The sequence below is a fragment of the Rhinolophus ferrumequinum genome, chromosome 17, assembly GCF_004115265.2.
Source record: "Rhinolophus ferrumequinum isolate MPI-CBG mRhiFer1 chromosome 17, mRhiFer1_v1.p, whole genome shotgun sequence".
Lineage (NCBI taxonomy): Eukaryota > Metazoa > Chordata > Mammalia > Chiroptera > Rhinolophidae > Rhinolophus > Rhinolophus ferrumequinum.
In genome coordinates, this window is record NC_046300.1 from 22,335,281 (window position 1) to 22,361,116 (window position 25,836).

Below are 25,836 nucleotides of genomic sequence, written 5' to 3' on the forward strand. Positions count from 1 at the left end.
TTTCCGGAGTTTGGTGACTGCAAAGCAGCTGGCCAATACCCACCCTTTACTTATTCTTCCTCGTGAAAGGATCTTTTAAGTCTTTTCTTCTAAATTTCTTTTCTCTTTCTTCATGGTTCTAACCCTTTAATTCAAACTTCTAGCTGTTCTACAAAAACACAACTCATACAAAACCTTCTGATACCTTGGGAAAGTCACATGAATTCATCTGATGAGGAGGAATCCAAGTTCCTTTTTAAAAGTACAATTTTAGTGCTGCATTTTTAACTCAATTATATGTATTTTCTTCACATTGGGGTTGATTTACTTCAGGATTGATGACACAAATTTAAATTCTGAATATCTCCAAAAAATTGTCTAGTCTGTCTTCTCTTCCTTTCCTCCTTCCCCACAATGACTCTCTCTGGAGCTTCCCTACAACAGTTAGGCTTCATGCAGTTTAGAAAGAATTTGATTGAAAGTAAATTGGTTGTGGAGACAGTGTAATCAAAATAATGAAATTACTATAAATAAATATTTCTCATCACTGATTTTAAAAGTCTATGGAAAAATGAATTTAATCTTCCTTTTAAAACTGTGTGTATCTGTCATTAAGATGTTTTGAACCTTAATTGATGGATACAGCATTCCAGAACAGGAATATATTTTATAAATTTCTCTTTCTTGTAGAAATGAGAGAAACTTCAAAGGTCAAATAGCTGCTTAATGCTACAGAACAGTTAAATGCTAACTCATGAGATTCGCTATTTCTTTTAAATGACTAATCTGTTTTGTTTGTAGCACTTAAGAAGTTTATTTACTTATATGCTAGTTGCCTCCACTAGTAGAATGTAAATTCCACGAGGTCGGGGATTTTTTGGTGTGTTTTGTTCACTGCTGTGTTCACTGTTTTGCTCACTACAACAGTGCCTGACAACATAGTAAGTAGGGGGTCAATACATATTTATTGAATAAATTAAAATATGATTGACACTCCAAGCAAATGGAATCCAGACAAAAGCAGGTGTATCCATACTGATATCAGATGAAACAGACTCAGGATGACAAAGGTAACAAGAAAACAAAGATGGACATTTCATAATGATAAAGGGGACTATACAACAAGAAGACATAACAGTCATCAATATTTATGGCCCCAATCAGGGAGCACCAAAATATACCAAGCAACTACTAACAGAACTAAAGGGAGAAACTAACTAAAACAAAACTATAGTAGGGGACCTAAATACATCATTGACAGCAATGGATAGATCATCCAAACAGAAAATAAATAACGAAATAGCAGCCCTAAATGACACATTAGATGAAATGGACATAATTGACATTTATAGAGCACTTCATCCTAAAACATCAGACTATACATTTTTTCTAATGTACCTGGAACATTCTCAAGGATAGACCATATATTGGGACATTAAACTAGCCTCAGCAAATTTAAGAAGATTGAGAACATAACAAGCATGCTTTCTGATCATAAGGCTTTGAAATTGGATATCAGCTGCAAAAAGAAAGCAAGGAAAACCACAAATATGTGGAGATTAAACAACATACTTTTAAAGAACGACTGGATCAAAGAAGAAATAAGAGAGGTAAAAAGATACATAGAAACAAATGAGAATGAAAATATAGCCTACCAAAATTTTTGGGATGCAGTGAAAGCAGTTTTAAGAGGGAAATTTATATCATTACAGGCCTATCTCAAGAAACAAGAAAAATCCCAGGAAAATAACCTCATGTTACACCTTAAAGAACTAGAAAAAGAAGAACAAGTGAAACCCAAAGTCAGCAGATGGAAGGAAATAATAAAAATAAAAGCAGAACTAAATAAAATAGAGAACAAAAAGATAATAGACAAAAATTAATGCGACAAATAGCCGGTTCTTTGAAAAGGTTAATAAAATTGACAAATCTTTGGCTAGACTCACTAAGATATAAAGAGAAAAGACACAAACAAAATCAGAAATGAAAGAGGAGAAGTTACCACGGATGCCACAGAAATACAAAGGATCATCCAAGAATACTATGAAGGACTATATGCCACCAAATTCAGTAACCTTGAAGAAATGGACAAGTTCTTAGAAATATATAGCCTTCCTAGGCTGAATCATGAAGAATTGGAAAATCTAAATAGACCGATCACCAATAAGTCATCCGAAACCTTCTGGAAAGCAAAAGTCCGGGACCAGATGGAAGTGAATTCTACCAAACTTTCAAAGAGGATCTAATACCAGGCCTACTCAAACTCTTCCAAAAAATTGAAAAAAAGAGAATACTCCCTAACTCATTTTATGAGGCCAATATTACCCTGATACCAAAACCTGGTAAGGACAACACAAAAAAAGAAAATCACAGACCAATATCTATGATGACTACAGATGTAAAAATCCTAAACAAAATTCTAGCAAATCGAATGCAGCAATGCATTAAAAAGATTATACATCACCACCAAGTGGGGTTCATCCCAGGGGCACAAGTGTGGTTCAACATACTCAAATACATCAATGTGATATACTACATAAACAAAATAAAGGACAAAAATAATATGATTATATCAATAGATGCAGAAAAAGTGTTTGACAAGATACCACATCCATTTATGACTAAAACACTTAATGAAATATCACTCCGAAACAAAACAGGCTGTACTGTTTTCAGAATTTGGTGTCAGATCATCTGTGTTTGCTGGCGTGGTAAGGGAAGGTTTCACCCAATAGGCAGAATGTGATGCAGACGTTAAAGGATGGTATTGCTCCGGGCATAAAGGGAGTGAACATGCTAGATAAGGGTTGCCACGATCTAGGGGCAAAGCTCAGCAGGGAGGTTGACATGAGTGGGACAGGGTGAGAGTAGGCTGCCACTAGTGTTTTGAGATCACACATATTTTTTTTTTAATTAAAATTTATTGGGTGACAATGGTTAGTAAAATTACATAGGTTCCAAGTGTACCATTCTGTAATATATCATCTATATATCACATTGGAGATCACACATATTTATTTCCAACTGGATCTGCTGGAAAAGATGGCCCCACACCTCTGTTACAACTACCAACTTTTTTCACTGAGGGTGGTAAAGACTTTGACTTGAATAGACTAAAGGTCAAATATTTAGGAATTCAGGAATTCACATTCAGCAATATGACAGTCCCATCTTCACTACTATGTCTATCGTGCTGCCTGTTTTTTATCTAACCCACTTACTGTCACAATCCCCATGAAAGGTGACGGATCTCTCTCTATAATAATAATGCCACTTTGCGTTTGTATAGCACTTAGTATTTCTCGTGGCACTTGCACATATATGATCTCATGAACAGATTTTTTAAATAAATTGCACTGTCATATAAAATGATCGGAAATCAATTGTGCCATCTGGGCAACGTTCACTGGTCCTAGTGGGGAGATGAAAATTGAGTCTAACTTGACTTTTCATGTTCCAGTTAAAACAACACATCCTTAAAAAGTAGATTAGTAGTCACACTGATAATCACAGATACTGGTTTCCATAAGACAGTGTCAATCTATTCTTTTTACTATCATGAGGTTTTACATACATATATATAAAATGCTTCCCTAGCTTAAAAAAGTTTTATATTAATTGCAGAAATAATGGGTCAGTTTTAGTTTTAGGAGTCCTCTACCACTTTTTCATGGAAAATATGTTGATAATTCTTCCAGCAGAGTATCTTGCCACTCTAGTTCATAAAATGTTACTTAGGGGACTGAATCATAACATCTTCCAAAACCCAATCCACTTGAGGTAGGTGATCCAATGGCAAGGTTTGGCATTTAGAAATCAGTCATGGCTCGCCTAGACCTATGGAACTAAATGAGGCTATTCTAATGGATCATAGTTAGTTTATTTATTATTTAACTAAAATGTTGACAGATAATATATGCTCATTGCTGAAAAAAAATAGAGCCTGGACTTAATGTTTCATATATTCATATGTGTTTTGTACTTTAAGACACTGTTTATATTTAAAAGAACTTGCTAATCATTGATTTCATTGGTGTTAAGACATGTGAATATATGCCTTCCTATAAATGAGAGAAATGTGATGCTTTTAGAGAAATGTCCCAAATGCCCCATATAAATACACTGCTGTTGTTACTTTTTCTAAAGAGAGTACAGAAAACCTTATTTAATGCCTAAGTAGCTTTCTGTGTGCCTTTCTACAAGAAGCATGACTTCAGCACTAACAAAGCAGAGTAAGCAAATAACATTGCAACTAGGATAAAACATAGGACATCCAATGAAATTTGAATTGCAGAAAAATAATAGTTTATCAGTGTGTGTCCCAAATATTGTATTTTTTTTTTTTAGTATAAATATGTCTCACATGTTAGTTTTTTAGTAGTTGAAATTTAACTGGGTGTCCTGGATTTTTATTGGCTAAAGCTGGATTTTTATTGGCTAAAGCTGCCAACCCTAGATGCAACCTAGGTCCAGGCAGGCTCTAAGATTTGTGATAAAGGTGAGACCAGTTTCCTTCAGCGGAATAGTATATTATCCCATGGCTCTTCAGTGTGTCATCTAATTCTCTTTTCTCTCTGTAAGAACTTCATATTGAGAGCAAACTTAGAGCTGCTTAGATATCAAATCTTTTGAATTATTTGCTTAATGGCAGCAGGCATCTGTGAGCTGAGAATATTTCTTTGCTGCCAGGTTACAGAACCTTTGAGAATAAGGCTTCAAGAGAATGGTGTTACCCACTGGATATCCCTAATTATGGATCTCACAGGCATGAATTAATGTCTTCCAAATTGATCTAGTTTCTTCCCTTCCACCTGCTCCCCCTGTATCTATGTTAAAGAGACTGATATCCATCCTGCCACCCAAGCCAGAAGCTTGGGAGCCTGGAAGGTGAGGGGTCTTCCCTGCCTCATCCTCCTTCCCATGTGCAGTCATTCCCGTGGATTTCCTCTTTCCCCCATTTCCTTGGTCATGTCATTAGTGAAGACTCGCCCTGCCTTTCTGTTTCTCCTCCAGCTCAATCCCCTCACCCGTCCATAATGGAGCACACCACTGGGCTGATCACAATACAGTACCTTTTAACTTCTGTCACTGTAGTGGGACTAGACCATATTCTATCAGTGCCTTTCGGTACTTACAATAAGTAGGGCCTCATTGAAAAAGATCAGAACATGGATGGATCTTGCAACCACATTCATCATTCTGCCCAGAGTCCTTTCTGCTAAATTCTGCTCATCTCACCGAGTATCTGGGTATCATATGGCTCAGTCTCCTCCAGAAAATGCACCGAGCCACTTACTTCCCCAGAGTTCTCCCAATTTACCTCATCCCCTTTCATTCTTAGTAACTCCCATCCCACTATAGTGACTGTTTTCTGAGCCATTTCTTGGAAAAATTATCCCACCTCTAGCAGCCATAAGCATGTACTGACAGGCGTGCGCATGCACACATACACACACACACACACACACACACTCACACTCACACACGCACATGCACTGTGTGTATGTGTGTGTTTTAGCAATCCTATACTGCTAAGTGCTCTAAATTTTGAATCATTCCAAGATACGGCATAATTTTCTTCCAGTCCACATAAACTACAGTTATTGACTTATAGACTTAATTATGTTACTTCAGGTCAGATTTTCATCCTCGTGAGTTCCTATGGATGTTTGCCTCCTTGATTGAGAAAATTGTAGATCTCGTGTCCTCAGACAGATGGTTTATATTCTTTAAAAGTTTACATTTTTGTTTCTTTTTCATTCAACAATGATAAGTTAGTTTTCTTTCTCCTTTTTTTTTTTTTAAAGGCAGTCTGGGGAGATAGAAGTTTGATAACCAGAAACTGAGAACTAAATGTACTTTTTAATAGACTCAGAATTAATACACTGCAGTGGGATGCAAAAATCCCTTTTCTATCTTTACTCAGTGAAGCGAATATTACTGAGTGAATTATTTCAATAAGAGAAATGTGTCTCCAAACATTTAGCCTTCACTATTTCCCAAACTTCTGAAGATTCTTTTATTAGTATTGTCTAAGATTTGCTAAGGAAAAAATTTTTTTTGTGATATCTCCAAATGCCACTTTCAAGATACTATATCATTATATTGCCAATGAGACACTTTTTCTGTGATAATTTTTCAATTTCTGTCAAAGTTTTAATTTCTTCAATTTCACATACCATTCAACAAATAAATATGCCTCAGCCCTAGTATTTCTTTCTGCTCATTAGTGGTATATGTAAACAAATAAATTAATTTTATCTTCTCTGTAAAGTACTAGCATTTGGAAGGTTAAGTTTAACACTGGTTCCCTAGGATGATAACAGGGACACACCAGGAATTACTCAAGTGACAGATGCCTTGGGAATGCTGGATCTTACATCAGAAAGGGTCAATAGGATGCAGAGCAGCCAGCCCCAGATTCAGATTAAGAAAAAGCTCACCTATGTGCCCACGAACACACCCATGCACAGCTACACACATGTTTAAAAGCTGAAGGAGTGCTTGAAGTGCAAGTGGAAGCAGAGATGGAACTAGAAAAATGAAAAGAAATGTTTGCTTCAGGACGTATTGTGGGAGCAAAGACAGTCATGGGTCCCACCACCAATTACGAAGAACAGAAGCTCTGGGGTTGGAGATACCACGCTGGAGCTGACGCTCTCTCGGGTGCAAGAGCTCCGGCCTTTGTCTGCAGAGATGCCCCAGCCCTCTTGTGACACCTTAAAAACAACCCAGGAAATTTAACAGAGTATGAGGGTTGTTAACATCAGATATGGCCTCGGCTCTGATTTATAAAATGGCCAAATCATTCACAGAGTGCAGCACTTTAGCCCTAACAAAGAACCCATGATTTGTGACAGAGCCTGCCACAGGATGGGGCGCCCTGTGGGGAAAGAGAGGGGCAAGTGGATGAAGATTAGATCTGGGCATTGTTTGCATATGGTATTGATGGAATCCTTGGTGTGAATGAAATTATCCAAGGAGAACATGAAGCCTGAGAAGAAAAGCATCATTTAACATGTGGATTAAGGAAAGAAGTATCATCATATGGGATTTGAGAGGGAGGAAGGGACCATCCTTTCTAATATTGCAACCTACCTCCCCACATTCACTCCCAACATCCTTTACTCTAATTCAAGTTCTCTATTTCCTATAGCATTTATCACCTACTGAAATGCTATATAATTTGCTTTTCAATTGTTTTATTTTATTTTATTTTATATCTTCCCATCCCCTCCCCAACCTTTACTGGAAGGTAGGCTCCGTGAGGGCAGGTGTCTTTGTCTGTTGATGTATTCCAAGTAGGTAGAACAGTGCATGGTACTTTGGAGGTGTCTAGGAAATATTTATTGAATGAATGAAAACAATAGCGATGTCTCAAGAAGTAAGTCTTGGTCAATGGTGTCAAAAACTGCAAGACAGTCACCTAAATAAAGCAAGTGAGGCAATCCATTGGTGTTCTAAGGAGAAGCCATCTCAGTGGTGAGATGGTAATAGAAGTTGGTCTGCATTGGGGTGAAAGAATGGATGGTAGCTGAGGAAGTGGAAAAGGCCAAAAGGAGTTATTCTTTCAAGAGCCTTTGTTTGGGAATGGAGAAAAGAATGGTACTTACAAGAGGACTTGGGGTCAAAGGAGGGTTTTACATTATTTGTTGTTGTTGTTTTAATGGCTGAGACTCACAGGGCAATGGCAGAATGTGATCTTGTCCCTGGAAGTGGACAGGTTTGCATTATGGAAAGGTCACTTTAGTGGCTATGGAGAGTGTGGCCGGGGGCAAGTGCCAAGCTGGGCCCTTGCTTCAAAGAGGGTGGGAGTGCTGTTGGCCCTAACACTGCCCTGGATCTCTTCTCCACTGGCCGTAAGCCACCACCATTTCGTCTCCTCCCCCCAATTCTTCCATTTCTATCTCTGGAATTTCCTCTGAGATAGCAGTCTCCTCTTAATTTCTTCTCTGAAACTTCACCCCCTGGCTTGAGGTGAAACCTGCCTGTCCCCTGAAGGTACTATCTCTCCTACTGCCCTCTCAAGCTCTGTGTCCTTCTGTCAGCCTCTCTGTGCTGACCACTCCCAATGTATTGTGTCCAGCCCAGATCGCTTGTGAACCCCAGATCTAGACATTCAGTCTAAAATGTCTCTGACATGCTCCCGTCATTGTGAGGGTTTTTTGTTTGTTTTTGTTTGTTTGCTTTTGAACATTAACTTCCTGGCATTACAAAATGCTCCAGACTCATTTAATATATTACTTGCCCCAGTCCTAGAATTAGTCATTTTTCCAAGGAGTCCTGATTTCTTTTATTGGAAAATGGTGTTAAAAACCAAGCGCTGGTGCTAAGTGTGCTTTTTGCTCCTGGAGTGTAATCACTTCTAAGATTTTTTCAGCTGACAGAGCAAGGAGATATACGTGCATACTAACCTGTATATATGCACATATCTGTAAACATTTCTATATGTAACCATTTGCAGCAATATTAAGCTAAACATGAGTTCATACTGTTGTCTCCAGCTGTAATCTATTATCTCTACTAGAGGTACCCCTTCTCCCTTCCTTGTTTATCTGTAAACTTTCACTGTGAGAAACCTGGCTTTTGCTATCTGCCGTCCACTTACTTAATTGTTCAATTCCCGTACACACGTATAGCAGTATTAGAATTGTTAGTCTTTACCTCCATGGGAAACAACTTTATTAACTAGAGTCTAGGCCTCGTGCATAGTACCTTTCTCCTGTCACCTTACTGTTTCCAAAATGTGGACTGCTTCCCAAATTTGCATGTCATCCTTGTACAGAGGTCATGCTAATCTTTGCTGTGTAGTTCTAATTTTAGTATATGTGCTGACAAATTGAGCACAATAATCAAACTTTTAACAAAGATGACAACATTTCTACTGTAGGAAAGAATATACTTGTCTTCATGAAAAGCCTTTTAACATGTCATCTAATTTCATTCACTTTGTTGCATTTAAAGGAAAGAAATACCCCCTCTCAACTTAAATAACTCATCATATATATTGAATTATTTATAAATTAACAAAATTTTCATATTTTAATGTTTAGAAAAACATCTAGATTCAATATTTTTTTGTTTACCTCATTTAGTGAGTAAATAAGAAGGGTTGGCAATTAGAAATTTAATTGTTTATGTGTCAGTGAGGGACTACTAATGGAATTTTAAAATCTAAACAGTTTGGCTTTTTAAAAAATTAGATAAAGCATCCTTTCTTCCTCATCTTTCTTCCATCTTGTTTTCACTATCAATTTGTGAAATTATGCGTTTTTAAAATAGAGGATAGTCCTTAGATAAATTTTATTCTAGTCCCTTGCAAAGGATGCTAATTATGAATTATGTTTAATTATTTATTGAAATATTTGTAACAAATATGCATTGTTCCTTGCCGTCTACCTAACTCTACATTACTTCTAGCTACATTTAATTTTTTCAGCTTTATTGAGGTATCATTGACAATTAAAAATTGTATATATTCGAGGTGTACAAGATGATGTTTTGATATATGTGTACATTGTGAAATGATTACCACAATCTAATTAACGTATTCATTACTTCACATAATTACCTTTTACTGTGGTGAGAATGTTGTGATGTATTCTCTTAAGAAATTTCAGGTACATAATACATCATTAACTATAGTCATCATGCTGTATATTAGGGCAGTGATAATAAATAAAAAAAATTTTTTTTAGTGAAGTATAACTTATATATACTTAATTGTAGATGTTATAATCTTTGCCAGAAGAGGTCCTATTTTTGTTAAATATGATGTAAATTATGCTCTATTTTTGCCAGTAAAAGATTTTAGATGATCAAATCATGTAGGAATAGCATTTTCTTTTTTGAATACAGAATATTTTTGTTTGTTTGTTTGGGAAAAATAAAACCCATTTTAAATTTGTGTGTGTGTGTGTGTGTGTGTGTGTGTGTGTGTGTACTGTTTAACTTCTTTCTCTTAAATGAAACATTGCTAGCTGTAAGTTTGTATTTCTCTAAATATGGTTGGGCTCACTTTAAGTAGAGAAACTGGAAATTATTACAAGACAGTGAATTATTTTACAATGGTTTTCTAAACAATAATCATCAAAAAAACCTATATGGTATTTGCAAGCTGTGACTTTAGCCATATTTCCCAAAGGCTGTTGTTTTAAAAATGTTTTTTTATTTTTATTTTCAATTATAGTTGACATGCAATATTATTCTAATTTCAGGTGTACAACATAGTGATTAAACAGTTATATACTGTGCTTCCCCGAAAATGACACCTAACTGGACAATCAGCTCTAATGCATCTTTTGGAGCAAAAATTAATATAAGACCCGGTCTTATAATATAATTTTATAATATAATATAATATAATATAATATAATATAATATAATATAATATAATATAATACCGGGCCTAATATAATATAATACTGGGTCTTACATTAATTTTTGCTCCAAAAGGCACATTAGAGCTGATTTTCCAGCTAGGTCTTATTTTTGGGGAAGAAGAATAGCTTACTAGGCGATCACCTTGATAAATCTAGTACCCATCTGACACCATATACAGTTATTACAATATTATTGACTATTTTCCTCATGCTATATTTTACATCCCCATGACTATTTGGTAACTACCAATTTGTACTTCTTAATCCCTTTACCTTTTTCACTCAGCTCCTAACCACCCTCCCAGCTGGCAACCATCAGTTTGTTCTCTGTATTTGTGAGCCTGTTTCTGTTTTATTTGTTTGTGGATTTTGTTCTTTAGATTCCACATATAAGTGAAATAATATGACATTTGTCTTTCTCTGTCTGACTTCACTCATCATAATACCCTCTAGGTCCATCCATGTTGTTGCAGATGGCAAGATTTCATTCTTTTTATTGTTGAATAATATCCCATTGTATATTTCTACCACCTCTTCTTTATTCATTCATCCACTGATGGACACCCAGGTTACCTCCCTATTTTGGCTATTATAAATAATGCTGCAATGAACATAGGGATATTCATGTCCCTTCAAAGTAGTGTTTTGAGGTTCTTCAAATAAATAGCTGTAAGTGTCCTTCTTCACTCTTGTTATAGTCTTTGTTTTATAGTCTATTTTGTCTGGTATAAGTATTACTGCCTCTGCATTTTATTTTTTATTTCCATTTTCATGAACTATCTTTTCCATCCATTTACTTTCAGTCTGTGTATAACTTTTGATCTGAAGTCAGCATATGTAAGGGTCTTGTTTTCTTAGCCTTTCAGCCACCCTATGTCTTTTGATTGAAACATTCAGTCCAATTACATTGAAAATAATTGTTGATAGATATGTAGTTATTGCCATTTTATTTATTTTTTTAATCTTTCTTCTTCTTCTTCTTCTTCTTCTTCTTCTTCTTCTTCTTCTTCTTCTCCTCCTCTTCCTCCTCCTCCTCCTCCTCCTCCTCCTCCTCTTCCTCCTCCTCTTCTTCTAGAAGTCCCTTTAATATTCCTTGTAATACTGGTTTGGTAGTGATGAACTCTTTTAGCTTTTACTTGTCTGGGAAGCTCTCTCTCTGTCCTCTGATTCTAAATAATAACTTTGCTAGGGAGAGTAATCTTGGTTGTAGGTCCTTGCTTTTCATCACTTTGAACATTTCCTGCCAATCTCTTCTGGTCTGCAAAATTTCGTAGAGAAATCAGCTGACAACCTTATGGGTGTTCCCTTGAATGTAACTAACTGCTTTTCTCTTGCTGCTTCTCTGTCTTTAACCTTTGGCATTTTAAATATGATGTGTCTTGTATGGGCCTCTTTGAGTTCATCTTGTTTGGAACTCTGTGCTTCTTGGGCTTGTATATCTATTTTCTTTGCCAGGTTAGGGAAGTTTTCTGTCATTATTTCTTCAAATGGGTTTTCAATTCCTTGCTTTCTTTCTTTTACTTCTGGTACTTCCATGATGCAAATGTTGGTATGCTTGTTGTCCCAAAGGCCCCTTAAACTTCCTCATTTTTCTGAATTCTTTTTCCTTTTAGCTGTTCTGGCTGTGTGTTTTCTGCTACCTTATCTTCTAAGTCAATGATTCAATCCTCTGCTTCATCTAATCTACTGTTGATTCTCTCTAATATAGTCTTTATTTCAGTCATTGTATTCTTCATTACTGACTGGATCTTTATGTTTTCTGTCTCCATTTTAATGTTTTCTATCTCTTTGTTGAATTTCTCCCCGAGATCATTGAGCATCCTTATAACCAGTGTTCTCAACTCTGCATCTGGTAGATTGCTTGTCTCCATTTTGTTGAGTTCAGTTTTTGGAGCTTTCTTCTGTTTTTTTCCTTTAGGACATGATTCTTTTTCTCCCCATTTTGGCTGCCTTTGTGTGTTTAGGTAGGGCTTCTACATCTCCTGGTCTTAGAGTCACTTTGTAGTAGGTGTCCTATGGGACCCAGTGGCACAATCTCCCTGGTCAGCCAGGTACGCCACGTGTGTCCCTTGTGTGGTTCGTGTGTGCCCTTCTGTTATACTTGAGTCTTGGTTGCTGTTTGCACATCACTGGGAGGGATTGACCCTCAGGCTGATTGGTTGTTAGGACTGGCCGTGACTACAGTGGAGGACCTGTTGTGCAGAGGCTGACCCCATGGAGCAGCATTCACTTTAGCAGGGCTCTGATGCCTGCCCCGTGTGTCCTTTGGGTATGTCATCCGAGGAAGCAGCCTGATGGTTTTCCAGCTTGTTTGAAGCCAGCCATCAGACATACCAGCCTTGGAGCCTCCTGGGAGGGGTGCCACCATAGGCCAAATTCAGCCGCAGGCTGTGCCCCACCCAGGACCACCTGGAATGATCCACAAAGCAGTTTGCCGAAGGCAGCCACCTGAGCTGGACTTGGAGGTGCCTGGGAGAGGCCAAGCCACAAACCAAAGGCTGGCTACCACTAGTGCCAGGCTTGGTGCTGCTCAGCATGAAATATGGGGCATGCTGAGGCCAGATACTGCTTGTTTCGGTTTTGTGAACCTTTGAGAGATTATAGGAAAGTCCACAGCATGAACCAAGACAGGCCATTTGTATGGAAAAGCCACTGGAAGCGGCTTGGGTGGGCCCACAAGTTGGGTAGGGTGGGGTCTCAGGGAATCACCAGAGTGGGATGAAGAGTGTTAGCCAGGTTGATGGAGACTAAGCTACAGTGGCTGCCTATGTGTGCATTCTGGAAGTGGGGAGAGCTCAACAAAGAAACAATGGATTCTGCCAGCATATATGTCTGGGAGAAAGCTGCCCCTCCAGCCCTTGCCAGACAACTCAATTCCTCCCTGTATTCCTTGGCACCCCTTGAACCACTGTCCCAGCACTGGAGCTCAGAGTGAGTGAGACTATCAGCAAGTCCATGCACAGGCCCTTTAAGAGGAATGCTTGGGACTCTAGCCACCCTCCATCTCACCCAGTCACAATCTCCACTGTTTTTCACAGCCAGAAGCTATGGGGACTTCTCTCCCCTGCACACGAACCCCAGGGAGTTCTGGTGTGGGGCTGGGACCCTTTGCTCTTCAGGGGGGACCTCCACACCTGAGATATCCCTCCTAATCCCTCACATGTGGGTGTGGGACCAGTCCACTCCATATCTCTGCCCCTTCTACCAGTCTCTAGGTGGCTTCTTCTGTGTGTCCTTAGTTGTAGGACTTCTGTTCAGCTAGACATCAGGTGATTCTCAATGATTGTTCTGTAGTTTAGTTGCAGTTTAGATGTGGTCATGAAAAGAGTCAAGTACAGTGTTTACCTACTCTGCCATCTCGACCGGTGAAGTCACCTGGTTTTCAATGGCTTCAGTCACAGGTCTGGTGGGTGATTGGCTGTGGGTAGAAGTGACAGGGGTAATTGGACCATATGTTGCTCGTCATCCAGCAGGCAAGCCTGAACTCAATCATCTGGTTGTGTTCATAGCGTTTTCAATGGCAGAAAGAGAGAGTGAGCCCCAAAGTGTATGTGCTTCTCAAGGTTCTCCTTTCTTCAGTTCTGCTGATGTCTCCTTGGCCAAAGCAAGTCATATGGTCAAGCCCAGATTCAAAGGGTGGAAAAGTAAATTCCATATCTTGATGGGAGAACTGCAAAGCCACATTGCAAAGGGGCATGCCTGTGGAAAGGAAAAGGGTTTGTGTTCTCTGTTGAGAAGGAAAAGGAGACGTAATGATGGGAAAAATAAGTTGAGTAAACTTATAAGTGTTTTCCCCCACATTGAGTAATTATATGTTTATGTTTAGAAAAAAATGAAGGTTATTCTCCAAAGAAATACAGATGCTTTCTGGTAAGAGTGAAAATACACTGGGAAGAAGAAATAGAAAAGGGATCTGCAGGGCTATGGGTGGAGTACTCAGAGCATCTGCTGCATGAGCTTTTGGAAATATGAAACAAATTTTCTGAGTTCTCAGTAGGTTAAAGCATGAGAAATTTGTCTTTTGGGAGCCAAGGACATTTTTTTTTCTCAAGGACATTATTTTTTTAGGCATTTATTAAATGTGAGCAGTTGATCAGGTTTTGAGAGGAGACATGTTTTGTATACTTAGGACCAGCAGAGCCCTAGAAATTTTACCCCAAACTCTCCCATTGCCATGTCATTGAACTCAGAAACACCAAATATGAAAATGCTTAACTGAGAGAGCTAGAAATCATATTTTCCTCTACAAATACATAATGTAAATCTTAAACCAGGAATTCTCCATAATCTCACAGTAATAGCAACTCCTTGGTTATTTTTAACAGTCAATACTGAATTATACCTACTCTGTCCTGACATTGATTTATCAGTTTCTTTATATTTTAGTCCATGGTCCAAGTTAACCATTAATTCCCACTCCATTTATTGAGAGGTCTGTGCAGTCTTAAGTACATACTATAGAACTGAATTACTGAACTACTTAATTTGGAGTATTCAGTGCTTTTGACACTTTGCTGAGTTTCATTCTACAAACGTGATAGAGGAAATTTCTATTAGTCCAAAATATCCAAGGGGATGACACACTCTCCTCCACATTAAAAAAAAAAAAAAGTCAAATTCTTCCCTCACAGCTTAACTTCATTTAAAGGCTGATGGCATCCTTGTTCAGACTGGACATGATGGATATTGTCATTTCCTACAACATATTTAAATATGGTCTTTCCCCTATAAGGGTCTTTCCCCTTATAAATTAGAGTTGAATATCAAAGGAAATTGCTGTATCAGTCAGTCTTTCCCATAATAATGCTGCATAGGAACCACCAAAAAATCTCAGTGGCATTCAACAATAAGCATTTATTTTCACTCTCAGGTCAGTGGATCTTCTGGGCCGGTTCTTCTTTAAGCTGCAGGTTTATGGGTTGTCTGGGGGCAGATCTTCTCCAGGTGTCTTACTATGGACCCAGGCTAGAAGGGGGCAGCATCTACTTGGGATTAAGTTCTTCTGTTGGTAATGGACACAAGCTCCTAGAGGGACAAATGGAAGCATTCACTACTTGTTAAGATCTAATGCACTGTCCCTTCCACATTCCATTGGCCAAAGCAAGACAACTCAATTACAACCAAAGGCAAGAGTGGGTAATAGCTAACTGCCCACTAAGAGGTAAGGGTGAGATGTACAAAATCGCCAGAATAGTAAAAAATTCAGGCCAACAATTCCATCCACCCCAGAGGGGTGGTTATTTATGGAAATAAAGATTTCCTTGGATACTTAATAGGCCATGCTTATATGGTTCATTGATATTTAGTGCCTAATCTGGAATTGCTTAATTGTGCTTCTTGATTCATCTGACTCTGGGAGAATTCAAAGATACTTTTTTTTTAATTAACGTTTATTGGGGTGACAATTGTTAGTAAAGTTACATAGATTTCAGGTGTACAATTCCGTATTACATCATCTATAAATCCCCTTGTGTGTTCACCATGCAGAGTCAGTTCTCCTTCCATCACCATATATTTGATCAAAGATACTTTTCAATATGTTTACTTGAAATAGTGATAAAGAGTTTCAATTTTTATTCTTATGTCTCCAACTATAGCTTGCAAATTGGACTTCTTTCTGTGCTGACTCTTTTCCCTTTTCAGTGTCTATTAACATTTTTATTTTCATTCAGCCCTGAGGTACTGAAGAGTGAGCCGTATGGGGAGAAGGCTGATGTCTGGGCAGCAGGCTGCATCCTTTATCAGATGGCCACTCTGAATCCCCCTTTCTGCAGCACCAACATGCTTTCCCTGGCTACAAAAGTAAGAAACCTTGAGAGAGGTCAAAAGGGTCTCATGCGGTGAAAAACGCCATTCCTCTTTTCCTTGAATAAAACCTTTGTGATTTTTTAAATAAAGTTATCAATTAAAATGAGGCATTGTTTTATTAACTGCATGATCCAGTTTATTTTTTCCCTTTTCTAAATGTGCTATGGCACATTTTTTTCTATAATAGTCTTCATTTATCATAGAAAATTATGAAATAAATATAAGAAATTACTTTTGGTCTGTTACTCTTGATTGTAGTTTGGATTACTCTCAATCCAGCATATTTTATTATCCTCCATGTGATTAATATGAATGCGAGGTTAACTTTAGCTCATCTTGACGAATACAACACCAAGTCCAAGAACTGTTTAATTGATGTTAGTTTTTTATTTGTTGGACGTTTTTGTTTATGATTAAAATTTGTGCACAAAGTTATAATGCTTATTGAGTAACTCTCATGTTGTGGCCAAGTGTTACTGCTCAAAAATATCAATGGCCCCTTTATTTCCGTCATTCCACTCTGTTTGTTTTGCAGATAGTGGAGGCGGTATACGATCCAGTGCCAGAAGGCATCTACTCTGAAAAAGTGACAGATACCATCAGAAGGTAATTAGTCTCACAGTGTTGACCATACCGAAATTATCAAGAAATACCTCATATGTACAAACATTCACTATGCAAAATATTCATTGAGAGGAAGGGCTTCAAAATAATTCAAACCTAGAAAAATGTTGGTGCACCATCAGTAATAATGACCATTGGAAGCCATGAAGTGTCCAAGAGGAAGCGGTACATTTACTTGAAATATTATACAACCACTAGAATGATGGATATAAAAGGCTCTGTATCAACCTATAAAACAGGTACAATATGAAGCTAAGTACAAACAGGATGTGAAGCTATTTATAACGATGACCAAAAATTTGAAAATATGCATGAATGTGGGAAAAAGTCTGGACAAGAACATATGAAACTGCAAAAGGCTGTGTTAGATGATAAACCTGTAAGCATTTCTCATTGCTATTTTTAAATCAGTAATGTTATATTGTGTAATAAATTTTCAAAGAAAGTCAGAAAAGTTTTCCAGCTATCACTGTAGTAGGAGTAATGAAAGTCATTATCCTCTCGCTAAGTTCTGACCGCGCAGGGCTTGTCCCAGCTGACCTCACACCACATCCCCTCCCACCTTCCCTCTTTTCCCTGCCTCCAGCGGAGGCAAGTTCCCTGTTCCTCCTGGCCTGCACCTTCCCTCTGGACCTTTGTCCTTGATCTTCCCTCTTCCTGGAACTCTCTTTTCTCTGATACTCTCCTGGCACAGGCCATCACTTCTCAAAGGTTTCTACCGAAATGCCCCCACATCAGAAAGCGCCCTGATGCCCCCACAGCCTCTCACACTCTCTCGCCCCCTTGCCTCCTTTATAAAGCTCACAGCACCCATCACCCTGACATGTAATGCTTGCGTATGCACACTTGTTTTTTATTCTCTCTCTTCCCACCAGAATGAAAACGCCACAAGAGTGGGACTTCTTCAGTTTAGCTCATAGCTGTTCAGTGCCCGGAGCAATGCCTGGCACGAAGTAGACCCTTAATAAATACTGGTTGTATGAATAAATGACTCCCATTTATCTGGTTGATTGGTATTTCCGGACCATTTTATACACTTAAATTGGACCGAGATTACTTCTCTGCCCCTCAGAGCTGAGTCAAATCCTCCTTATAACGGAAACCCTAGAGTCAGTCCGGATAGAATCTTTCTCCATTCCCCGGCCCAATTCCCTTAAACTTGGTTCTGTAATCTGTCTTAGCACTTTGCACCATCTCTGATGGGATGTCATAGACATGTTACCATGGCATGCCCCTTTCCCTTTGGTTTCCCCTCCCAGCCCATTGTTTTGTACTAATGGGTCCTCCTCACATGTTTATAGGATTACATCTTTCCTCCTTCAGCACAATGCTGCTCTCAGGCCAGCTGGGGCTAAGTTTCACTAACAGTGGACTCTAAACAAACAATTTGACCGCTCTTTTCTCCATCTCTGTTTCCTCATTCAGTAAAACGGGGATCCTAATAGTACCAAACTCATCAGGCTGGTGTGATTTTTATACAAAGTACCTACCTGTGCAAATCACTTAGCATGGAGCTTGGCACATGGTCAATCTTGAGCAACGCTGGCAGTTGTCATTGTTAATATTACGGGAAATGGCTGAAAACACTTTCCAAATCATCTGAATTCTGCATATGCTGGATCATGCCCTATTGCTAATGAATGCAGACAGATGTATTTAAACTGCTCATCTCCATGATTTGTTCCTGTTCTCTATTTGTTTTGTGTGAAGTGCCTTAAAAATTCAAGAAGTCTCCAGAGATGTCAAGGCAAGAGTACCAGATTTACTCATTTCATTTCTCCGTTGCATAGGTATTTGATTGCCACAAAGAACAGGGGAGGCATAGTGCAGAGAAGAAGAACGGAGATGTTATTCTAATTTTGTGTCGCTGGGCAAACAAGACCATAATTTGCTTCTGACAGGCTCCCTGCCTGTTGGTATCCATGCCTCTTGGGGCTAAGAGGCTTGTGGCAGAGTCAGATATAAGTTGTCGTGTAAAGGTTAAGAACATCAGTAGGTTCTAGAATCGACTGGATTCTAATTCTTCTACTCACTTTAACATCCCCAGGCCCCAATTTTCTCATCTGTGATGTATGGGTAGCAACAGTAATTACTCATGGGCTTGTGTCAAAGCCTAAATCTGATGCTCTTAGCACAGTGCCCAGCATGTAGTGAGTCCTCAATAAAACTAAGTATTATTACTAATAATATTATCTCTTATGGAATTAAGTATATAAAGGAAATTATGATAAATTCAGTGAAGGAGAGGAAAGGGAGCAAGAAGAAATTACAGAAGGACTTGGCATACTCTGGGAATTTGGGAAGTTTCTATGAAGAATGGACATGTAATCTGAGGCCTGAACAATCACTAATTCTCAAATAGTAAGCAGAGCGTAGTAAGAATTCATAGACCAACATCTGTGAAGGCTTTCCTGAGGGAAAGAGCTTATTAGTTTGAGGAACTGAAAGAAATTGGTGCTGTAGTATGTGAAGTAAGGGAGAGAGTAGCCAGCAAATCATTAGGGCCTGGGGAGGCCGACAGGGGCCTAATTGGCCACGTCCTATAGGCCACACAGAGTTTTGAATTTTTATCTCGAGTAGTGAGGAGTAAAGGGTTATTCACAAGCTGGGACATGGTGAAAATTTCCACTTTAGCAAAGATCATGCTGGCTATTCTATGGGGGATGGACTAGAGGGAATGAGAGTGGGAGGGAGAAGGAGGTCCAGCTGTCCACTGAGAGATGATGGCGGCTTTGACTGCATTGGTGCTGGTGTTGATGGAGAGAAGTAGGGTTTTTCCGTTGTGGGGTGGAAGTTGAGTCAACAAGTTTTGGGGCACGATCATAAGAGGATTAAAAAATGCTTCCATTAACTGGGACAATGGAATGGCATTGAAAATATGGAAACAATTGGATTTATTCTGTGGAACTTTTGAAAATGGAGCCAAGACCATGGAGTGCAAGTTCCAAGGAGGCCAAGGTTAGCTCACCATTAGGAAGTGTGTGTTAGAATGGGAGCTACACAGTGGAGCAGGCTGCTAGAGGGGTAGTGAGTTCCCTGTCACCAGAATGTTTAAGAGGATGAATGATCACTATTAAGGGACTCTAGATGAAATGTTTTTGAGAATACTTTTTATTCGAAATAATAAGATGCCATAATAAGTAAGAACTGACCATTAATTTTATAACTGACTATAAATTAAGATTGCAGTGTGCATTCTGTAACAGATGTTGTTTTCATTTAAAGTTATTCGAGACTCATTGTCTGGGTTCACATCGCACATAAAGTTTTATCTTTAGAAAATTTGACATAAAAAAAAACAAAACCAGTCATGAGTTGCATGCAATTGCATATTTAACTTGCTTTGGATTTGTAGTCTTTAAAAATTAAGTTCCAAAAGAATTAGGGAACAAATTCAATTTCCTATTTTCTTCAGGAAATGGATACAAGAGACACATGAAGGCAAAAGTGTTCTTAATCATTTGTGACTCAGCAAACCAGGCTCAGAGCCAGTCAGTAGTAACGTTGTAGAGCTTTTGAAATACAAGAGAACCCTTGATGGAAAAGTTCACCAGACTCATTCTTAATTTTAGTCCAGGCGTTTTTTCCAATCACATGTATCTTCTTCCTTCATCTGTACCATCTTCGCACGTTTACTTTCTACATTTTGTCAGGTAGAGCTCATACACTTTGTATTTCTAATGTGTAGCATCTGTTCTTTTTCCTGTTTGTTCATGTGGTGCACAGCACATTTTGTCACTGGAAGCTTTCTTTCCTAACAGGCTTTTAGATTGGGAGACTATCTTAGGAACCCTGAGCAGTTTGGGGCAGAAAAGAAATACATTTCGTTGCTCTGCCCAGTACCAGCATTACTATTTTTTTCCCTTCCAGTACACTATTAAGAGATTATTATCTGTTTACTTTCTAAAAAGGCAGAATGCTGCCTCCTGTGCACAAAATATTCCAGTTGCCTTATTTCTCTCTATCTGTGCCTGGTTGCATAAGCTGGTTGGCGTTTTTCGTTTCAGAGTCAGTTGTGCGACTAACAAAGTTAGTACTTTCAGCTAGTACTAAGGACAAGTGGATCATTACATTTTCCACCCTACCTTCAACTCTTTGTTTCTTAAAACATGAAATGAACACAATTGAACATTGTGTCCTCTAATTCTTTTCATCTGGTCTCTCAGAGAAGAGTGGGGACAAAGTGGGTGGGGTGAGTGGAGCATCCCAGATTTATTTCTAGAACAGGATTTTATGGTTATCTGATTAGAGTATTATTTGATTAGAGATTACTGGAACATTCAGTTGCTCTTAATAGTCATGGGGATGTAAAATACAGCATAGGGAATATAGTCAATAATATTGTAATAACTTTGTATGGTATCAGATGGGTACTAGACTTAGCGGGGGTATCACTTTGTAAGTTATATAAATGCCTAACCACTATGCTATGCACCCGAAGCTAATATAAAATAATATTGAATGTCAACTGTAATTGAAAAATAAAACAAAAAAAATATAAAATAAAATCCATGTGTTCAAAAAGTAAAAAAAAAACACAAATTAAAGCTGTGAAAAAATGATTTCTCTGAAATATCTAAGCAGGGAGATATTTCAGAGCAATGAGGCTAAACTGGAGCTTCTGGTAGGAGATGTTCCTGGGAATCCAAAAGTCTGTGGCCAAATGTTTTGGGTTATGAACAGATAAATTCTTAGATGTTAGGCTAAGTTTGTTTCTTTGTTCATTCGTTCGTTCATTTGCTGCGTACCTGTTAGGACCCAGATTCCATTTTATTCGGTGGGGAGATCATGGTAAAGGGGACACATGTCCCTCCTCTCGAGAAGTTTCCAGGTTCTAGTGGTGAAACAGATCATTACAATACAATAATTATGGTAGTTTTGAGCACTTAAGTATAGACAGTACAATAAGAACATATAAAAGGGGGATAGTAAGTCTATCTGAGGGTGGTCCAAGAGGTCTTCCTAATGGAGACTTGGAAAAGAGTGGGATTTTGGCAAGCAGTTAAGGAATATGGTTTGGGGAAGGGTCGATATCATCAGCAAAAAAACCCAGATTCAAACAGAAGGGATAAAATGAGCAAAGAAATAGTGGCATAGGAGAGCCACGGGTTGTTGGGAAAGTACAGGTAGGAGCATTTGTTGTGTTGCTTGGGGAAGGGAGTGGGGGGAAGAGGAGGTGAGCCTATGGAGGGAGTTAAGGGCCAGGTCAAGAGGGGCCTTGTAGGGCATGCTGGGAATTTTAATTTTGTCCTATAGGCTCAATGAGAGGCCAGGGAGGAGTTCTGAGGAATTCTGAGCAGAGGAGTGATGTAATCAGTTTTGGAATGTTATTCTGGTAGAAGTTTACAACATGGATCAGAGGTGAACAAGTGAACAAGTGAGGAGCGTGCCATTTAGGGCACCATTTCAGTAGTCTCAGCAGGTGATGATGCAGTAGGCCAATGGCCATGAGATTAGAGGGGGAGGATGTGGATTCCACACATATTTAGGAGGTGGAAGCCACAGGTCTTGGTTTTGGTTGAGTGTAGGAGGGGATGGAGGAGAAATAAAATGGTGGATTTTCTTTTAAATTTATTGAGCTTTCATAATGTGTCAGCACTTTGCAAGCATGGCTTTATGTAATCACCATACCAGCTTGGTGAGGTAAATACTATGATCACCCCATTTTATAGACGGGCTGTCTGAAGCTTGGAAACCAAGTCTTGCTCAAGATCAGAGTTAACAAAGGGTGAGCCAGGATTGAAAGCCCAGCAATGTGACCTAGAGCCTGCAGGCCTAGTTATGATGCTAAACTATATCTCCCAGGTGGTTCCTTTTCCAGAAATGGCAAATACAGGGTGAGGAATAAATTTGGGAGAGGAGGAGGTGACTAACTGCCAGAACAGAGGCCATTCTGGTTCTCATTTACCATAATACATAACCATAAATTTGTAAAACTAGCTTATGTTGCCTTTTTGATAACAAAACAAAACAAAACAAAACAAATCTCAGCTGATAATTCAACTGCTAATATTACCTTGAAAATCAATTTACGTATCTGCAGACTAAGAATTTAGAATATCTGCACTACTGAAAAGCTTCGATGCTGGAAGTTTTGTTTATTTGTTTGGCTTTTTTGCTCACATGGTGGTCATAACCAACATTAGGTCAAGCAAACATTTTTATCAGCTTTAATCCCTTTTGCTAATTAAATGAGAGTAGTTGAAGAACCTGATTTAATTAGAAGGTGAAATTCAACACTTAGATTCTTTCGTGATTACGAGTAAAGGTAAGACACTTGAATACAAATATGCTATTGCCACACAGGCTGGCTTCACATGTTTATGACTATGCCTGGGGCCTCCACACTCACAGGGGTCCTGTGGTCTGGGTCTAAGGCTCTGTGTTCAAGGTCTTGAACTTAATTTTATCTTTGAATTTGTGTTTGGGAAGTGAAGTCTGATGGGACAAGGAGCATGTATGTTGGGGGCTTGGAGCCTCAGCTCATTCATGGTCCCTCCAGCTCCCTGCTTCTCTGGCATAGATTCTCAGCCATCTACTCCCAGCCTCTTTTGCCCCGACCTGGCCTCCAGTTTTATCTACATGTCCCTGTTCCATCATTGCTGCTGCCCTTTACCTAGGATGCTGGACTATGGTGATTGAGTGTGTCAACAGGGGAGGCCTGTTTCCACCTTTACCCTCCTCCCATGGGGTGTATCTGCAGGTGAGGAAAGGGTCAGGGGCCAGTATGTGCCCCACTCTGTCTTGTGGTGGGGCCAAGAAAAAGCCATCCCTGACCAGGCTGGCAGCACCATAGCGTGTTTGCTGGTCGATTCAGTGGAGGCCTCTTACATCCTGCGGGTATGGAGGGTGCAACTCTTTGCGGTCTCTCATCTACCATCAGTTAGGATGCTGAACTATGGAAAGGGGAGATTGACTTTTCCACTCTGTGGAGGCCCCACATTTTCATTTTGTACTGGGCGCCCCACAAATTATATAGCTGGTTCTATCTCCACAATCTCTTGCCTTACTTTGTATGTAATAAATGCGTAGACTGAACTTTGTTATCTAAGAATTCAGAAGATGTATAAGTGTCGGTCATAATCATAGTATTAAGCCTATTGCCTTAGAACTTAAAACGAAGTAGCGTAAAGGTAACGCATGAAATGATAAAGTAATGTCTTAAAATCTGATTAAGGCATTTGTATTTTACTCATGGCTAAAAAACTCAATAAGAAAGAATAATTAGCATGTCAACAAGTTAGAGTCTGAGGTTGACTTGTTTTGAAGAATAATTGTGCGTAATAATTCTTCAATCTTGCCTGGAGACATCAGTATAGAGTTATTTTAACTGTGGGTTGCTAAATCAAATACAAGATGTGAAAATTAGATCTTTTTCTCAAAGTCCCAACAAGTTCAATTTTACTGAAAAGCACACAGGACTTCAGTGAAGTTAGAGTAAAAAATAGAGAAAATATTATAGTGAGTGCCAGTAGTATTTAACACATGCAAACCAGTGGTCTCGAAAATTGATCCCATGGGCATCTAGAATAGCCTTCTATGAGTGTCTGGCTGTGATATGAACAATACTCTCTGTAGCAGGCTGATTGATAATTCCTATCCCCCCAAAATCATAGAAAATATTAGCATGTAATGTGTCAAATTAGCTACTTTGAAAGAAAAATGTACTACAAATATCTTAAACCTCTAAGTAACTGGGTTGCATTTTATTTTTGTGACTTCGTGTTTTGTAAGACACTCACCGATCAGGTTGCGTTTGATATTGCTGCTGTGCAGCTGGAAAAGGCCAATAAATTGTGACACTCCCGCCCCAGAAAACTTTCTTCCTTTTGGTGCATCAGGGGTGATCATCAGGGCCTAAATCATTCGTGTCCCTCTTTGATTCACTGACCAGTGAGTCGGCAGTGATTGTAGAAATTAACCAATTCACACAGAAGAAGATAACCCCACCTGTCAATCCTCACCCAAGGAGCAGCTTCCACTCAGTCTGGAACCCTTGCCTGCCAGTCCAGTTGCAAAGAGAACAGTGCTGCCTCTCTCTCCTTCCCAAACTTTTCAAATGCCTGTTGAGAAGTCTTGGATTCAAAACTGTGCTTGATGTCCGTCTTACCCCATGGGTTTGCAAACATCATGGTGGACACACAGTGGAATTTAGCTTTGACCCTCCATACCTGCGGCCTGGTCCTGACATTGAGCAGAGTGTAATTCTTGTCTCTTCTCTTAGGTGCCTCACTCCTGATGCAGAAGGCCGCCCAGATATTGTACAAGTCAGCTCCATGATCTCAGATGTCATGATGAAGTATTTAGACAGCTTGTCTATATCCCAGCTGGCCTTGGAAAAGAAACTGGAACGGGAACGGAGGCGCACACAGAGGTATTTTATGGAAGCCAACCGCAATGCTGTCACATGTCACCATGAGCTGGCTCTGCTGTCTCACGTAAGTGCGAACCTTTCAGTCTCTTCGTGATGCCTTCTAACAAGGTAGTCTGAGGTTGTCCATACTGGCCTTAAGGGAAATTCATCCTAAGTTAGGAAAATATTAAATGCTACATGTAATATTTCACTGTTATAGTTACATACTTGCATACCTGTCTGTATCTTATAATAAAAATAATTCAATATTACTGATTTCCCAAAGGAGTAACCCGTAATTTATTGTATGTATTACAAAACCAGAAGTAGCAAAAAGATCTTTTAGCAATTCTTTAAGTTTATATATTGATCTTTGTATAAGTAGCAGTGAATGCTTATATTTAATTTTTTCAGCCATCTGATTTTGGGCATATGGATGAAAATGTCATGTGTTATTGAGAGAAGGAAACAATATTTGCCTTAAAATATTTTTCTTGTTAATCTGTGTAATTGCTTTCATTCCTGTTTGTGGTGGTAATAACGTTGCTATCCTTTAAATCGGAATATGTGCTTTTATTTTTCTTTCCAGTTACCTTTCAATTATTTGGATGTTTATTTCTGAGCATACCTTGAAAAAGGGATGCCAAAACTACAAATGTCCATGTTTGCAAGTGATCGTGTCAGTTATGT

At 38.8% G+C, this 25,836-nt stretch overlaps 1 protein-coding gene and 1 non-coding gene across 7 annotated transcripts in view; one reads left to right on the forward strand and one right to left on the reverse strand.

Annotated features, from left to right (window-relative positions):
• Positions 1–25,836, forward strand: part of NEK10 (NIMA related kinase 10) — a 192,433-nt gene that overhangs the window by 99,153 nt on the left and 67,444 nt on the right. For all 6 annotated transcript variants that reach the window (XM_033133041.1, XM_033133040.1, XM_033133042.1 and 3 more), the window contains 3 exons: positions 16,034–16,163; positions 16,705–16,775; positions 25,018–25,231. In XM_033133041.1, coding sequence (XP_032988932.1) covers positions 16,034–16,163; positions 16,705–16,775; positions 25,018–25,231 — 415 coding nt within the window. The remainder of the gene's footprint in view (positions 1–16,033; positions 16,164–16,704; positions 16,776–25,017; positions 25,232–25,836) is intronic.
• LOC117037350 (U6 spliceosomal RNA) lies at positions 8,720–8,826 on the reverse strand. The gene has a single exon (XR_004425499.1). It is a non-coding gene; the product is annotated as a U6 spliceosomal RNA (small nuclear RNA).